At 43.0% G+C, this 18,853-nt stretch overlaps 1 protein-coding gene across 4 annotated transcripts in view; it reads right to left on the bottom strand.

Annotated features, from left to right (window-relative positions):
- Positions 1–1,723: 1,723 nt before the first annotated feature.
- Positions 1,724–18,853, bottom strand: part of LOC126544188 (BTB/POZ domain-containing protein 10-like) — a 189,015-nt gene continuing 171,885 nt past the window's right edge. For all 4 annotated transcript variants that reach the window (XM_050191425.3, XM_055062480.2, XM_055062481.2 and 1 more), the window contains 7 exons: positions 16,926–17,228; positions 13,282–13,384; positions 12,558–12,678; positions 10,741–10,838; positions 10,183–10,282; positions 8,665–8,775; positions 1,724–7,131 (listed from right to left, as the gene is read on the bottom strand). In XM_050191425.3, coding sequence (XP_050047382.1) covers positions 6,707–7,131; positions 8,665–8,775; positions 10,183–10,282; positions 10,741–10,838; positions 12,558–12,678; positions 13,282–13,384; positions 16,926–17,228 — 1,261 coding nt within the window. In that variant the 3' untranslated portion in view covers positions 1,724–6,706. The remainder of the gene's footprint in view (positions 7,132–8,664; positions 8,776–10,182; positions 10,283–10,740; positions 10,839–12,557; positions 12,679–13,281; positions 13,385–16,925; positions 17,229–18,853) is intronic.

Here is an 18,853-nt window from a genome sequence, read left to right as displayed (position 1 = left end):
TAAAGGTTGGTTATATTCCGCACATTTTTCTATCACCTCATTGATAGTGTGAATATGGTCGATTGTTGAGTAGCCTTTACGGAATCCTGCCTGGTCCTTACGACGAACAGCTCGCAAGTCAACCTCAATTGTCCCGACATACCCTCAGCCCGCGCACGACGCCTCATTGTTGTGTTTCACTGCTTCAGAGTTTATTTTGGTTTGGATGAGGGACACCTGCATCTCGGCATCAGCCAACACTGTATTTTGAGCTCAAACGCCTTCAAAACGGCGGCAGCACGCTTCCTTTCCCGTTCACTCCTCAATGCGTGAGTCCCTGTCTGTTCATGTACTCTTTCCGTCACTCGTTCGCCCCACAGACCATTTGAAGCATCTTTTTGGTCAGTTGCACAGTCCACGTCCTAGTTTTCTAACTTCTTAGGGGCCTCGAAAACGTCCGAAAGATCGGGCACTTCGAAAAAAATAAATGCATGTCCTTTACTGCCCTTAAGGGCTCAAACCGCCACAGGCACATTCGAAACCGCTCTGAAGGCCTGTCGGTACACGTATTAGGCATATCGGTGCTCGTACTGTGACAGGAAATACGGGGTACACGCGTGTATAATTAAGGAATACATACCGTGTCACGTGGCAATAGCCCCTTCCCACGCCTGTTACGCTTCACTGCAATACTTTTGCGTATGCTTCACCAAGCAACATTTCTGTACGGAGGCGAAGCTGACTTTCGGGAACCGGCATAACGAAGTGCACCGCGCTTTCCAAGCTTTAGTCTAAGCCAATCGCGAGGACCGCAAAGCCGGACTCCGTGCCATTGCTGACAGAAGCGAATTCTTTCAATAAAAAAAAAAAAAAATACACGGCACGCAACGACAAGCTTCATAGCGAACGTCGAAGCAGCTAGGCCTAGCGTTGCCGCCGTGGGGGCTACGGCTTCCAGCGGATCTACGTGCGAGCGCCGGTATCAGGCGGCAAGGTAATCAAAATGGCAGCAGTGGTGGCTTTCATTAATGCCGTTTCGGACCTGCGATCACGGCAAAACGTCCGAAAAATCGGACGGCGAAGAGTTCTTGCGTCCGAAATGTCAGACGTTCCGATACATTGACTCTATGGGGTACGTGGTGGTGCCGCGAAGCCGTCCAAATTATCGGTAATACGGAAAGTCGGTCGTTGACTGTACACTGGCAACACCTCCAGCCGACGACAGGGCGTCAAAGACGATTCATTACGATTCCTGTCAGTTGCTCGAGCCAGCATTATCGCGACTTTCGGCCCTTTCAATAAAATTGCAGCTAATTTTCCCCGATTAGAGGCACAAATTCCCCGAGTTTTCCCTGAGTTTTTCCAGACTACTCAAAATCCCTGAGAATTCCCGGTTTTCCCGGTTGGTAGACACCCTGTTAGGGCAGTTTTTAGGGAGATTTATGGCAGTGCTGTACTATCTCGAGGATCGCTTGCATTTCTGAAGTCTCCCGAACAAATGGGGTCAGTTGGCAGGTATGCAATACTTTGCTGTTGCTTTCAAGTGGCACAGCAGGCGATCGCGAGTGGAGCAAGGAATGGGAAAGGTTTTGTTAAAGCTTTTCTATTTCAGTGCAACAAATGTTTCAATCTGTGGCACCGTGGAATCGAGGTGCATTTGTAAATAAAGGGGACAATGACATGGTTTGTCAATACTGGATTGAACACTTCTCCGTGTGATGGCAAGTGAAGACAGAGACATGCCTTGACGTACGTGTAGATATATATTAGTAAAACCGTTCGTTTCTGTACAAAAGGAAGCGAGTCACGCATGAAACACTTTCGCACACAAGTAACACTCATGATGACACAGTCCGTGTTATTTTCAACACTGTATAAAATGCAACAATATTTTCACGCTAGAATACACCACTGTGAACATTACCGACACAAAAGGCAGGGCCGCAACCTTGCCAAAGAAAAAGAGACAGATGAGTGCCATGTGTTAGCCTCAGTGCACAGCAAGCCAAACGACATTTTTATATACATTTTTCTTCTTTGTTTTCATGCACACAGCATAATGCACTCTCACAGGGCACCACCCTCGACTCCAGGTGTGGTTAAACAGCACAAAATGCGGGATGTTGCGAGCTGCTGGGCACAGTGGCTGAATGGTGCAGCTGTTTGGAGCAGACTACAAAATCCATATCAAACACTCCTCACACCACTTATTACTGGTGCTACATAGACTGTTGCACACACTTGTACTCATTAGACATTACGATGCATGAAGCACACAAAATATTTCCCTTTTCGAAAAAACTGTAAAGGCTTCACTGGCCGCGTACAAATTTGCGCAAGGAACCTACACATATTCTTAGCATTCTGAAGCTCAGGTGTGTGACCAGTAACCAATACAGGCTGTTTTTTTTTTTTAACTCCAAACAGCGTGCAGCTTATAGAAAATGCATCTACACCACTTCCAAACCACCTAACCAGATCAGGCACGACCTTGTTCTCAGGTGTTATGGAACATTTTGTTATGCATCAAAAAAAAAAAAAATAAAGAAAGCCCTACTTCCGGTAGTGTGCAATGTAGACATCAGCAGTGCTGGAGTCATATACTGCAGTGTTTAAAGGAAACCTTCCTACGCACTGAGGAATCGGGCTGCAAGAGTAACAGCTGTGAGCCCCGTTACCTCCTGCATGTGAAACAATGATCGGCCAATCAGGACCATGCTATGTTTCGTGCATCTCAACTTGTGGTCATTCTCTCTTGGCATATGCTGTAACTAGGCGTTACAAATTAGCCTACCCGAGGTTCTGTTTAAAGTTTCAGCAGCAGCATCTGACACACCCTGTTGCAGCATGATCTGTGAAGAACAAAGTATTCATGTAGTGTAGATAACATTGAAGCCATGTGACAAATAATTCAATGTCAAATCATTGGTTGTACTATTAAGTGTTGGTAATACCCTAGTCTTGAGTTGTTTCTACACGCGAAGCTTAGTCGTTCTCGTGACTAGGTGGTTTTAACAAGGAAAAAGAAAACAGAGTTATGTAGACTTTAGTTAAGTCATAAAAAGTTACTAATCCTTTGATCAAACAACCACGCCAAAGAGAAAATATATCTACCAAATAGAAACAAAGGGAACAAATGAATACGAAACAGAGGAAGCAGAGACAGGTAACTAGCTGTCTGAGAAGAACTATCTGAAGAAAGTACTAAAATTTCCAAACAACTTAGTCCCGTAGAGTGCAAGTAACATAGCTTAGTTATTAAAAACAAACAAGTGACACTCCAATGCATGTCACATGTAGTTCCTACCGTCTATGACGAAAGAAAGCAAAAGGCATGAACAAATTGACATTGTCTAAAGGGTGCTAAGCATTTGCAATGCCCAATAGAGTTCAGTCAGCAAAGGTGTGGCTACAACGTAATATTACTAATGCCTTTTTTTTTTCATTTCTTGTCCTGACACTTGTGAAATACCCCACAAAGGGTCTTTATGAAAATAATGTAAAATTTGTCTGAAAAGACACAGTTACATAAGACAGCATTTTTAACAACACTAAAAAAAGACATGATCATGTCTACACTTCCAGCTAGGCTGGCCATTCTGTAAACTAGGTTGTAGAGCATAATTCTGCAAGCACAATGGAGTGACCAAAATATATCTTGAAATCCAGTTCCAGGTCCCATTTGCTGGAGAAGCTTTACGATGGACTACAATAACTTGTAAGTAAAAAAAAATCAGGGAGGCTGAATGGTTAGGCTTAACTAAGCCTACTTCAACTTGTAAGCACTTCAATTGATGTGCAATGGTATCTCGCATTTGAGTCTGGTAAGGCTTTTAAACCAGCAAGGCTGATAACTGCAGAAGAAACTTTCAGCTAAAAGTCCACAAAGCCCCATTAGGCTTAGGTAATGAAATAACTACTTTTTATTTGGAAGATTAGGTTTGCCAATAAATTGACATGCTATGCACTGACACGACTACAGGAGGAAAACGATAGCTATCGCTGCCACGATTCAAAGTACTTATGCTGATTGGCTCTTAGAAATTCAAGAGCAACATCTGTGATGTCACAAATCAGCTGAAATTGAACCAATTGTAATTCAGAAACACTTTGGAAATGTTCATGCAGGTCACTGACATGCCACTCACCTCACTCAATGGAAAAATTTAGCTTAGTTTGAACTCTTACAGTGAAGCTTAAAGGGGGGGGCAAAGAGGAAAGCAAATGAAACGTGAATGCAGAGGCCTAGCGGCTGCTGTGGTGCCGCCAAGAAAACAGCTCAAGTGCCCTACATTTATTTTGTACCAGTGCACCCCTCTGCCCAAATAGCTTTCTACATCATAATACAATGTTTTTTAGAAAGCGCTATTTGCAAAAAATACATTTCTAAGAAAGCTTGAAGTTTGGACGAATGATCCAGGGTTAAGGACACAAATTGCAAATGCTACTGTGGGACTTATTCTATTACACACATGAACATCTTTCGCTGCTTTCCAATCACATCTCGTGCTTTTTACACAAATTTCGAGCGATACACTGCGCACGCACTGGTTTCATTACATTAATAACGATGCATGAACAAACCATGCTTGCAAGAATGTTGCAAATACTTAAATTTGCTTGTTGAACTTCGGCAACATTCCTACGGACATGACCTTTATGACACTAGCAATATCGAGCTAAATGAAATGAAATTTTGCTCCTCGAAAACAGATTTTGCCCAAGCCTGCATAATAGATTGACTTCAAGTTTCTACACCAGAAAACAGCTACAACATTCCTCACAGTACATTCCTCTCTCTCTCTCACAGTACACTAGCAGCTCCAACAGCCTGAACCATCTCGCAACAGCAGCTACGTATTAACAGGCGAGAAAAACTATGTTACCTGAAACAAGGGAACAGGTAAAGTTCCTCGTCATCTCTGTGCATGTCCTTAAGTGCAGAAGCATACCTCGAACCACAGTGAAGCTGTGAAAAGGACATCTAGCACGCACAGCATCAAGTACATGTTCAGGGTTCATTTTCTCCTACGTAGCATGTAAAAGAATAATTCTGGAACAACAATTCGTTTATTACACAGTATAAACTCGATATAACGAAGGTATTCTTGCGCATGACGTAACTTCACTGAAACGAGGTTTGACTAACATTAAACAACAGTAAATTGCTATTTGGCAAATGCCACAGAAAAACTTTCCTTACTTTATTGACCATACAATTAAGATCACTCACAACTGTGCCAAAAGAGAAACATCTAGAAAGAACTAGATAATGCAGGATTTTTGTGTGCTTAATGCAAATAATCAAACTTGGCATATGTCGAAAAGCCAGAAGCAAGGAAAAAAATTTTTCAAAACTCGCAATATTTTTTCAAGACCAAATTATTTAAAGTTGTCATTATGTTCTGCTGAGAAACCACTTACATTTGTCTTCTCACTTTTTTCGTGGCTGTAAAAGTAATTTTGAAACTGCTTTTTGTTGGCCGCAGCAGTAGGCCAGTTGGTACACCACTTGGCGCACCAACTGTTTTTATTAAATACCAACTTAGGCTGGCAAAAGTATGTGCCCGTGCTTGGGACGGAAAAGAACCCTTCCCCATTCTGTTGACAAGTTTTCCAGTGCACAAAGTAACTACACCACATGTCACCCTTGGGGTTCAATCTTTGTGTTACAATGAACAGAGAGGCACGTTGGGATGAACACATGAGTTTTAAGTCCGCTCAGAGGCACAGCTGTAACTTCCTCGACAATGTGCTGCTTTCTTCTCGGTTGTTGCCAGGAACGAGGAAAATAAGCCAACAGTGCGTAGTAGCCATGCAAAGCACTTCAAGAGGCAAAGCGCCGCTGCTCAAGTAAAAAAATTTTGGAGTGAAAAACTGGAACTGGGGTCGTACACTTTAGCCGACCTGAAATTCACTGCAGAAGTCAGTCCACAGCCAGAGCTGTCACTTCTTCGAGACATTGCACCTTACCGAGGTTGCGGCACGCTTCAAGAAAAGATGTATGCATGCAAGAAAGGACAACTGAAGCTTCAAAGAATTGCTTATGCAACTTGCGTTTCACCTTATGTCCAAAAGTTTAGGGTTAAATCATGACAACTTGGAACAAAGGAAGCCAATGCGAAAGGTGCCTGCCGCAGCTACGTTGAGATGTTCCACAAGGCCCCACTCCAGTTTACACATAACTCCTCACTGCTGCTTGCACAACTTTGGGATGGTAATACAAGATATGATGAAAAAAGCACAGAAGTAAGCCTTTACATGCCAGTCACTTCTGGGAGTGTGCAACCGAAGACCTTTTCACTCCAACAGCCAGGCAATGGGCCCTTAGTCATCAGATGATCCGTATCGCAATATTATGCTTGCGTAAAGCTTCAGCCCAAGATACACTACATGGCTTTTTCATGTTTGCATAAGGCCTTCCTGACTGCAACACTCAACTGTGCAAGTTGCCCGAGACAAGAAAATGAAACAGAAGCAGCAGCCAACAGCATTGAACATTCTGGCTCAGCACTCACATCCTATCTGGCGGTAAAAAAATAAGCGAATCAGACAAAGTGCTGCAGCGCAGTGCCTTGCCGAGTCCACCAGATGGTTAGGCATCTGCATTTGTGCTGTTTCACGCATGCACGAAAACCGTGTCCTGGCACTGAAAAACCCGAGGTGCAACACTGCTCCACAAATGCAATGTTCTTCCCGGCGGCGGGGAAACGGGCACGTGGCGGCACTATGGCAGGTCGTCTGGTGGAAAGAGCACCGTTGGATAAGACTCCTTGGGCAGCAGCACCACTTCTTCCTGCGGCTGAGCGAGCGGCTCCTCGGCTCCTCCGACAGCGCCGAGCTCCTGCTGAAGCACGTGAACGACGACGGGTGCATTTGCAGCTATGCCGCCGACCGCACCACCGCCCACAACTCCAGCAGCGATTGCTGCCTGGTGTATCGCCGCGGAGTTGGCAACCGGAGGAGACCCATCAGTAGCGGAGGCAAGATTCGTGACAGACTTGCTCTTGACACACTGGAAGTCGACGTGCCGGCTCTTGGCCTCTTCCTTCTCCCAGGACATGCGCAGGAAGGGACGCTGCACGTAGTTGTAGATCACCTCGGCCCGCCCGCCCGGCCGACGCTTCACTTTCTCCTTGTGGGTTGGGTAGCCTGCACACAGATGCATCATGACCACTTTTATTACTACTGCAGCTTGTCCAGATAAGCCTGTCGGGAGTTCATCCAACTCCTGTTATTTCATGTAAACTGCACCGATGCTACCAGTTTTCCAACCTGATCACTAAATCCAACAATGTGCCACCATTGACAGCATTTACTTTCTCTTTGTATCTGCCAGTTTTACACTGAATATCTCATGCTCTGTGTGAATATATTTTTCTTATTTCATCTCGAGTGCGAACTGGCTCTTTCTTCACATCTCTCGCTGGGACGTCTAGCACATGGTTCAAAGATGTTGCGATGGTGCAATATCGAGGGGTGTCAGTAAAACATCAAAGACGTGGCACAACCAACATAGTATCTTGCACTGTAGAGCTAAATATTCATCTGCTGATTTGATGACCACAACAGCAATACTGCATAGACATGATCTCTGTCATAGCCAAGCCAATGATTGTGCTGTTTCTTTTTGGGAAATGAGAATTTTGCTACGTTATTACTTTTCAACCTGGTGAATTTCGATTCAATTGCCACAAGCACCAAACGTGACAATTGAAGTAAGTAAGTAAAAAATTAAAAAGAAGAAAAATAAGAATAAGAAAAATATTCTGTATAAAACTGCCATATGAAAAGGATCATTTTTGTTTCTTGTAAGTCTGTCAATGAAATAAAATTTAGCTGTTTAGCTCTTATATCTCATTTGAGCTGTTTTTCTAGCTATGTATAGCAAGTAAGGAAGGTGCAGTATCCAAATAAGCACTGTTTCTGTGATCCTCCTGGGTGTTACAACACTTAATGCCATGCAAATCATCACCAGTGTAATTTCCACATTTTCACAGCGTCATCCTCACAATGAACATGTCTCTTATTGATGATGATATATGACTGATCATATGATGAATTCATAGCTGATCTGCATTAAATTCAAGGCTAAATAAGCGAATGGTGTCACGGCTGTTGATCTGAAATCCTAATGCCAAAAATGACTGAAAAATGATGTTTTACTTTTCAAACAAATAAGAAGGTATTCCATCTGTGGATCCTTGTTTAAAAAATGAATGATCTGGAACCTCTTCGTACCACACGCATCCTCTTATTTAGGTGTCTCAAGAAGCAACACTTATCCTAGCCCCATATTTGTCCAGCAATTACCTAATTATGTGATGAACTGGCTCGAGCAACCAACAATGACCACAGGAAAAAGTAGCAAGGAAATTATGGTTTTACTTAACTGCACACACATCTCCTCCCGAACAGAAGTGAAACGTATGAGCATTTCGAAACAGCAGCTTGCATACTTCTGCCAAGCATACTTTCAAACCATGCACGGCAATTAGCCCCTTCTAGCTTTTGACTGCCATTGTTTTTTCTTGCTTTGCATTTTCATTAAACAGTAATAAAGCGTACACAAATGAACACACACAGCCCACTCGTGACAGCACCCACCTACATATGTGGGAAACCCATGAGCTGCACAGTGCAAATGCAATCAAATGAACAGTAAATCCACTGGCCACGACCCACCTTCAATGCCGAGCCGAATTTTTTTAAGGCCGCGCTCCTTGAGCACCTGCTTGGCAACGTCCCGATTCTCTATGTACTTGAAAAAACGGTACATGGCTGTGCTGTGGATGACTGAAAAGAAACAAGCGCACATGTGGAGTCAAGTTTCCAGTGCAGGCATATAACAGGAAAACAAAGCTGTACCAAGAAGCCCTAATTCAGATGCTACAGCAAGTTGTCATACATCAAGCACACACATAAGTTGCAAGTCATTCTAGGAGCACCACCTTATGTTGCTACCAATTCCAGAGACAACCCACCCATAACAAAGACTGAAAAGAGTTACAATAAGAGGCAGGCTGAGTCAGCAAGCAAATCACAATAGTTGAGAGTAGTTGAGAGAAACCATCTGAACTATTTCAAAAACACAGTCCTATAGCAGTGAAACTTCTTTTGATGGCCAGTCTTCCAGTTAATCCAGTTTTCCTAATTGGTTTCACCAACTGAAGTTGGGCGACACATAAGGTGCATAATTTTAAGCTGTAGCTAGAGTCAATCAATTACGTTGTTTGTATATCCTCCAGTTTGTCAAGAACTATTGCTACTGGGAAGCCCGAACCCAGTCTGGCTTTCAAAAATATTACACCTTGCTAAGAAGTGGAAATCCTTGCCAAAAATGAGCGTCGTCTACTTTTTAGATGTGGGCCTCTCTTGGTATTTTACAGTAGTCAATGGTACACAGGGTATCAGTGCAACACTGAAAGAAACATCATATTTGTAAAGCAATTAAATGAAAATGCATCACGTCAAAACTCGTCCAAATGCAGTTGCGGTTACATATTTAGCTATTTAATTAAATAATTGAAAGTTAGTAGTTCAAGCGTGCCCCCGATTCTGGTGCAGACCCTCTTTTTACGGGTTCAAAGTGGCAAAATAATATGCGTTAAAATCTAACATGTACCAAATTTTAAAACAAGTAGCATGCCTCAAGTTTCACAGTTAGAAAAACACAATACACCAAGAATTTACTTTCATTGAATGGAAATTTATTCACACACAACATTTATTGCTGCCACTGTGAGATAATATTTTAACACTGTCTATAGACGACGTGTCCATTATGTGGCCAATTGCGTTTGATATTTGTAGACTAGTCCACACCTTGGCTAGTCAGTCAATTAATCCTGCTATGAGCACATGTATACAGAATACAAAAACGCAAAGTGCCTCGCTGGTGCTAACTGAGCATGTAAAATAACTTTAGTAATTAGTAATGAAAGCAGCATGTTGTTGTTGCCAACATGCACTTTGTCATGTGGTGATGACAATTCCGCTAGCTCTGGTTACACGCCAATGCTGCAAACATTGTTCCAGTTTCATGCCTGGCTGTAACATGCATGCTATTTTCGAACCTGCTTTCTTGGAAATGCATTACAATCAGGTAGCTTATGAAAGAACAGAAACTATGTTGCATCCTTGCAAATACAGTAAAATTAATTTGACTACAAGTGGAACCAAATGTTTCTTGAATGTACTCACTTTGCGAGTGTTCTTCACCAGTCTGCGGTGGATACTCTTCATCCCAGTCAACTGTGTCATCATCCAAGAGAACCACTATGTGACACTCACGGTCACCTCTCTATAGATCGGCAAGAAAAAAAAAGAACAGACACGATTCACACAATGCTGAAAAACGGGTCTTCACAACACAATAAAGTCACAATCTATACTCAATCACAGATCTTTTTCTATCACTGATGAAATAAATAAGAGCAAACCAAAGGTGCATATTACAGAAAATCAGGAATGACAGGATATCTCATATGACACCTCTCATATTTATGATAACTGCAGGACTGGCACAAAGGCAAACTGCATGACAGCCTGGTGGCATATATCCCTCTCAGTAATCATTCATTTTCAGGCAAGTGAAGGAACAAGAAAATTTCATATAAGTTGGTGCCATACTAGGAAGGACCGTGTACATTTTCTGGAACATTTAGCTTTTCTGAAAACTTAAGCGAAACCCAGCGTAACTTCACTGACTTGTAAAAAAGAAACCAGCACATCAAAAGCCAAGAAAGTCCAACTACTGACCTGAGCAGCATTCACCATTCTGCAGACAATTAGATCTTCAAGGAACTTCTCAAACTGCTGACGAGCTCCCTCATTGGAGAGCTCATGAAGAAGGCCTCCTAGTGAAACGAGAAGCAAGTAGCTGCTGAGACGTGACATAAACAAAGCAACAAATCTCGCACTTACAACACACACAACAATTTGTGTCACTGTCGGGGGACTATTAGGTAAACTTAAACATGCTCATCAAACCAATTGAAAGCCACTGCAAGTTACAATGAAATATTTGTCGCATGTGGACAAACAAATTCTTGCTAAGCTGGTGTGCACTAAATTTTAAAAAGATCATTTCTGCCAATAACACTTTTCTATCAAACCTCTCGTGATAAAATTTTCGAATCACCTGCCACCTACTGTTATGAGTGCTTCATCTCTGCAATCCTATACATGCACTTTTGTCAAGCATTCTCAAGGCATTTTATATGATGTTTTTTCAGTATGTCAACAATCCTGCACTACTTACCAGATGTCCTATCATGTAACCGTTATGCTGTTTTGCTGCTGTACTTTATCATTCTCAAATTTAACGCTCTATTTGTATTTCTTTAAAGGAATACAGTCTACTCTTGTTACAACGGCCCCTGATAACCCGACAAAAGCATCCGTTTTATTTTAAGTCCCTAATATCCGAAATGCCTCACTTCCGAAATTTTCGTTGCGATGCATAACTTTATTGCAAAGAAAGAGTGAAGTCCAAAGTAAAAAACAAACAAAGAGTCGCAGTTTCACCCGAAAGGCAAAGCATCGATTTCGATAGCAAATTGCGCAAGTGCGGCAGCAGCAGCAAGTGAATTGACCTTCGTGCTCTCTCGTTTTAACGTGAACTGAACGTCGAAAGCACAGCACATACGAAGCTGCTGTCACAGGGCGCACTCTGTCCCCATCGCAGATTGCTTTTAAGATACAGCGTCAGCGCGGCCGGGCACTTTGTCCACATCACAGATCGCTTCGAATATACGGCGCCCGTGCAGTTAACAGCAGCCCCTGGAGTAGACCCAACCATGCCTCGCGCAAGAAAGATGGCGTGCTTCCGCACTGCTTTCCTTCTTTCCTCGTGTGCAACATATTGAGCTGTGATTGTCGGCAGACCCTTGCAAATCAGTTGCCAGCCCGTGTCGAAGGCAAAAGACCGTCTTATAATCCCAATTGTGACAAAAATTGCCGCTAATTTCATCCACTGTAGCCAATAGCCCGTTGCAGCGCGGTCTGTTAAAAGTGAACTTCGTTGCATTAATAAAATAGGTAGAACAAACTAAGGCTGAAATATGGTCCGTTATATCTGAAAATGTATGTGGGTCCGTTGTAACCAGCATAGACTGTATCTTGCTTTGCACTATTCCAATTGTCTTTACAGTGTGCTTCTTTCAGATTTTGCTGTTCGTTTTATTTTGTATTTCCTTTGTGTATATGTTTAGTGAATAACTGTATTGGACTGTAGAAAAAGAACACTTATTTGCATTAATGATTTCACTGTGCATTCCATAATCAGCAATTGCTTCTGCATTATGTCCTTCATGTAGTCTATAAGAGGCCCCACATCAGCCTTGTACTACAGGACCAATTTCTGTATGCTTACATGTAATGTACCTGTTACTCCACCGTTATCAAGAAATTTCAAGAGCAATAAATGGAACACAAGGATACTACTGTGGAACACTTTTCCTGTGTTCACAAGGTTAGCTTATCTGCCAGCTGACAATGCATAATATGAAACAATGTGCTATTAATAATACATAAACAGGTAGGCTATACTGACAGGCAGAGTACCAGTTACATACTGAGGTTGTGGCACTTGACAGTTTGGGCATCAAACGGGATGAGAAGATAGTCGCACGCTTCTCGCAGTTCAGGCACCGTAACACTTGGAGGGCAGTAAATGACGCCAGTCTTGTAGTAGTCCTTTGAGAGAAAAAAAAAAAGAAAGGTGTGAGGTGCCAGTGCGACCAGCAGTTACCTGATCAAATAAATTCAGTTTACCATGTGCTTTTTAACCTTGCTAGTCCTAGGCTTTAAATCTCTCTCAAAAGACAGCTTTCCAAAACATCTCAATACTAGTGCCCCTATGTGACTATTTTTATGTCCACAGCCTTAACACAAATCATTAGCATATAATATAAAGTTAGCTTCATCTGTCCAGGACAGTTTCCTTCAATTTGAGCACGAACTGGAGGTTATAGTTAAATAGAAAAACTTCTGCAAACACTGCAATAATTTTACTCGATGATGAAGGTACCGCTGAGAAACGAGCTCAACAGCAGCAAGTTTCTGCCAAAAAACACAAAAAGATATCTGTTCCAAAACAGCTACAGCTTGGGCAAGATGGTGCATAACAAAAACGTAACAGCATGAAAATAAGGACACCCTGTCATTGTTTCTAGGTGCACATGACCGATACATGTTTGCAAAAGGGCAATATATACTAAGGAGCACCAACACCACACTGCATACGCTATATACATATTCCCTCTGCTAAACAAATAAACCTAGCAATATCGTGCTTACCAGTATGGCTCTGAAGACTGTTGCAGACAAGCCTTCAGCCACCTCGTACTCTCCCCGCTCATTGGGCCTGGTGATGTTGTTCTCGAGTGATGAGCCAAACATGCTACAAACAAGGAACGCCATTGCAAAAGTCAATGTTCTATTACTGCTCAGGCTGACAAGTCAGAACTATGGAATGTATGAAGTTTTTTTTTGTATGGCTAACAAGATGAAGTTAGTAGAAAGAATTAAGCAACTCACTGCTACATTTGAAAAAGAAGGTTATTGTACACATTTCTACACTCGGAGAGCTTTTAAATGCTATAGAAAAATGATTGAATAGCTTTTGTGATGTTACTTAAGCTAGTACTATGTACGAAAACTGCTGTGTGTTAAGGAAATAACACCATGTTTCAGGCAACTTTCTAAGTGATGATACTTTGCAAGCATAGTAAAACATATTGAGCGAGAGGTGTTACCAGGGTGTCTACCGAGTTGACATTTCCAATATCCCCCGAGTTTTCGAAGTTTTCCCGTGAGTCTGCAGGATTGCGAGTGAAAGAGAACATTGTTTTATGTCAAGACGGACACCATGACGCCCGACGCAAGCATGTTAAAAAATAAACAACTTAATACAGTTTGAACAGTAAGGGGTAGTGTTTATTCAAAAAGAAAACAGAAGGGAGGGGTTAGTAAAATGCACAGCAACTAAAATACCTTCAAAAATAAAAATAAACGGTAAAACCTATTGCAAATCAAGTCGAACATTCTCAAACACCAATAAAAAAAAAAGATGTATACAGAAGCAAGCATTTTCAAATATTAACTATTTCTATGAACTGATAGCAAGCTCATTGTACGAGGCCCGAACTTTGTCACAAGTGAGATTCTCTCTTAAGTCAACTTCCATACACTATCAGCTTGCGCGCAATGTCTCAGTGTTGCATTTCACTGCTTTAAAGAGTTTAGTTTGGTTCAGATTAGGACCACGCACACCTCGGTGTCAGCCAACACTGTTTTTTGAGCTCCAGCTCCTTTAAAAAAGCAGTTGCACGTTTCTTTTCCCTTTCATTCCTCAATGCACAGGCCTTTTCTGTTCCCGTCCTTCCATTGCGGGTTCACCCTACGGACCATTTGTACAGTCAACGTCCGATTTTTCAGACTCCCTAGGAGCCACGAAAATGTCCAAAAGATCGGGCAGTTTGAAAAAATGAATGCATCTCTTTTACTGTGCTTAAGAGGAAGCTTTAGCTCGGGTGCTCCAATCTAAATACATGTAATAGCAGAATTCGTTTTACTTGGCAATCACGGCACCAAATTTTATGACGTTTGTTTCATTAAAAACAAAAATTTAAAATCTAGTGACTGTTGGTTTTGAATTTTTTTATTTAGGTCGCCAATTTTATTGGCAAATATGAAAAATTTTTATGATACTATCGAGTTTATAACTCTGTAACTCAGCAATGAAGAAAGATATCACCATTCCGTGAATTGCATCTGATAGTACATCTAAAGCGGACAAAGCTGATATGTTACACATGAATCAGAAAAAATTCAGTAATATGAAAATACAGCTTTTGCAGAACCCTTGTACATAATGTAACAAATTCACGTAAGACACAAGCTGACATATCAAATTTGTCTGCTTTTAATGATCTAATAGATACCGTTTACAGAACTGCGATATTTGTTCTTGACGCAGAGCGATAAATATATAAATTTCATGCTTCTACTTTTAGAACTTTCTAATTTTCGAAAATTCTCTTCATAAAATTCAGAACCTAAATCAATATTCTGCTTAAAATGGTCACTATAATTTAACTTTCCCTCTCAAATGTAACAAATTTCATTAAAATGTAAGTTACAATAACTCACTAGGCTGATATTTTTTAAACCCGTGTCACTCAGCGATGTGACTGCAAGACTTAAAAGCTACCTTATGGTTATTAAACAACATGGCTTAACACACACGTGTTGGAATCTGCATCTTGTTAACCTTATTGATTATCTATTCATTACGTCAATGGGTTTTACAACTTCTGCTACCACCACCATCTTTATTACATCTTTCCATTTACATGTTCCCCATTTTTCTGCTTTTCCTCCTATTGCAACAGCAATTCTATGGACACTTCAGCAGAATTCCCGTCGTCACCACAATATTCAACAAAGTCCAAGTGCGATACGATCACAGCTGTGCACCATGTGCTGTAGGTGCTAGAGAGCCAAGAAGTGAGGCAGCTTGGTGCGGTGGCGTCTTGCATGTGCGGGGAGGAGAGTGGGTACTGTCTTCTCGTGTGCTTAAAGATGAGCGGGGAGGCGAGCCCACGCTTGATGAGGGGGGGGGGGGGGGGGGTAGGAAGAAGCAGGCGTTTCCTCTGGTACATGGGTGGCTATGAATGGCACAGCTGAGCACGACTGCGCACGCCCTACCTTGGAGGTAATTTGCTGGGGATAGGAAGGCTAGGCTTGGCAAGGGCTGATTGATGGCTTTGTGTGAGCTGTGTTCACCCACGTCTACTTTGTGTTGAAGCAGAAGCAGACCAATGGGAAATTCGCTCACTACTGCTGAGGATCTTCATCGTGCTAGTGTTGTCATAGCGAGCATCACGGTCATCGAGTGAGATGTACTCATGTTGTCCATGCACGCGTGGGACCACGCCTGGTAACGTATTTAGTAAGCAAATGTTCACTGCAATTTATCTGACCAATGAAACCTTGCTTTGTGTTGTTCATGCTTTGGTAATGCAATCAATGCTTCACTTTTCAGGGGAAACAAACTTTTTCTTTCCTGGTGAAAGCTCCCCAATGGTGTCTATTCTCCAACTCATTTAAGGTTATCAATTTGCATCTTATTCATGAAACTCCAGCATCATGAGTCTGGAGTCTGTTTGCATAAGTACCCAAGGGTGACTAATCCCGTGGTGATTAGACGCGTGGATGGAATAAATGAGGGTGGGGGCACAGGAACTAAGGAGTTTACAGCTGTGGGCTCCATATCCCCGAAAGTTCTTCACAAATCCCTCACACTTTTTATAACTGACTGGCGTCTAACAAAAACATGGCACTTTATTTTGGGCCTCACAGATTTGAATAGTTAACCTGATTTAGGATAAGCTATTCAAGTGTTCCTCGTAAGCATTCTTAGATTTCTAATGACTTCTATGCTAATTGCACAAAAGAAACGAAGACTCCTTATATTCTACGTAAAAGATTTACAGAACTACGGGAATGCATCTGCATTTCTTTCCCTTTTCTTAAATTTACATTTTCCGGTGGAGCTGGCCCAAGAACGACCATCGGAACAACTCCATAAGGCAAGCTCTTTGACGTCCGCGACAGAGAGAGCCAGGCGACGTCATAGAGAAATCTACCTGATGAGTGTTAACTGGTAAGCAGTCGAGATAAGGAACAGGTATTTACAGTACTCGTGGGAAAAAAGCAGGGAAGAGACTGATAGAGCCAGGATAGTTACAAGCACCGCTTGGTAACTGTGCAACATAGAGGACTTATTGAAGCGTGAAAAGATCGAGGAGAGATGGCAAAATCCTAGACCGCAATACGTGTGGCAAAACCTGAACAGCTCAAACACGCCGGTTCACTACTTGTCACTCCACCCCGTTTCGAAGGGGATGCCAATTAAAAACCATCACAGCCAAGCTCACCGTCCAAGCATGGTGTCCGGCTGCAGCGCGAACAGTGCGGGGTCGACGACGAACCGCGTGTTGTCCACGATGAGGGTGACACGCTCGTCCGAGCCTGTGGCCAGTGAGAGTGCCGACATGGATGCGGTGGCCGCCGGCAGGCAGTCGCCGTGGCCGCTCGTCGCCATCACGCCGCCCGAGGTCGAGGCCCCGAGGCAGGGCACGCCGCTGCTCTCGGTCGAGCTGGAACCGCTGCCCGAAGAGCTGCCCCCGTGGCCCACGCTGGCCGATTGGCTACTGCACAGCAGCTGGCCGCGTCGAGACCTGAACACAAGAGCGTATGCGCGGCGAGTGTGTTAGTGTTTCTTTCAGTGCACAAATAAATGTACTGTAGCGATTATATGTAACGGAACTGTAGCAGATAAATGCTGGACATAATTTTTAAAAGAAGTAACAGAGGGCTTTACGCGACCAGCGCCCACTTGATGGGCGTTGTTCATGCTAATCGTATTTTTTTTTCACTGTCCATCAACTATTTCACTAGGTTGAATTGCCTAACCTTCCATTACCTTCCTTATTAACAAGGAGTCCAATGATAACGGACGACCTAGATCTTTCGTTATCTCCGACGAAGAAAGAAATCCCGCAAAAAAAGAAAAGGATGCACGACAGCGAATGGAATCGTCGCAAAAGCACGCCAGGTCGTCGTCTAGCACGCTGCGCTTGTTACGTACGTTTGAAGCCAGGGTTTCGCGTTTCATAAGCAACGAAGTCGTTTTATCAATGATGAAGACTTATCAGACGGAGTTCGCAATGCTTAGAACGAAGCCAAAGTTCGCTCATATAACGTCCACGGCCGCTCCGGCGACCTACGTGCGCTTCTACGCCGAAAACACCGGGCGCGCGCTCCATCGCCGAAGCCAGCGCTGCTGTCGCTTTCGAGTCGAAAGCGACGTCACGTCACACCTCGCTGCTGATAAGAGCACGCCACAGCACGAACGGCAGTTCGAACACTTGGCATAGGGCACGAGGCGCCTGAAACTTGCAAACAACGATAAAGTGGTATCAAACAAAGAAAAAGTTTGGAAAATGGTTCATTGGGAGACGAATTATATAACGATCCATCTCATTCCGTTATTCTTGCCTTCACCAGGCCCGCATTATCGCCGGTATTGGTCGCTCGTTGCGATGGCTGATAAGAAAATTATGAAGGCTATAGAAAATAAGCTATACTCATTACAGACCCAGCACTGCAGCTGTGCCCGCTCTATTCAAACTAATCCCGCGTGTGTGCTGTTTCGTCACCCGACCACGGAGAAGGAGGGATATACTTGGATGATAAAACAACCAGGAAACAGCCTATTATTCTTCCCTGTAGAGCTGGTAGCAAACGCTTCTGCGAAAAAGGCTGCATCTAAGCTGCACGATCAAGGATATCCGGCAACTGCCACTTTACTTTCGTAGCTAGTTGCATTCCTCGTGAAATTTGCGAAGGTTCATTCACCGCACGCTTGTATAAAGGCGCTGTCACGTGTTGGATGAAGTGTGGTTGCAAAGCAATCCTGCGTGACACTTTTGATGACGCAAAAAACCCACCCAGTAGATGCCAGGCTACACAGCGCCGGAAGAACTCATGTGAGCAATCGATAATCTGTGCGATCGAGATTGCCAGTGTTAATGTGAAACAGTATCACGGGTAAATCGATATAAGTCAAGCAGGAAAATACAGCTGCAATTTGCATTTCGCGTTCATGTGAGGTCTGTTATGCTTGTCGGAAATTATAAATAAAAGTTCCCAGTTTCGCCGAAAAGCGAACCACTGATCGCGATAAACTATAGGGCACCCACAGAAAGTTAGTTTTATCAGGTGCATCAACAAACAGCTGTAAAAATTTGCTAATAATAAGCACGTTGTCACGCGCGAACAGGCAAGCACGAACACGTCTCAC

Source organism: Dermacentor andersoni, chromosome 10 (assembly GCF_023375885.2).
Source record: "Dermacentor andersoni chromosome 10, qqDerAnde1_hic_scaffold, whole genome shotgun sequence".
NCBI classification, from domain to species: Eukaryota; Metazoa; Arthropoda; class Arachnida; order Ixodida; family Ixodidae; genus Dermacentor; species Dermacentor andersoni.
Note: the sequence above shows the minus strand (reverse complement) of the source record. Positions and strands in the feature narration are given on the sequence as shown.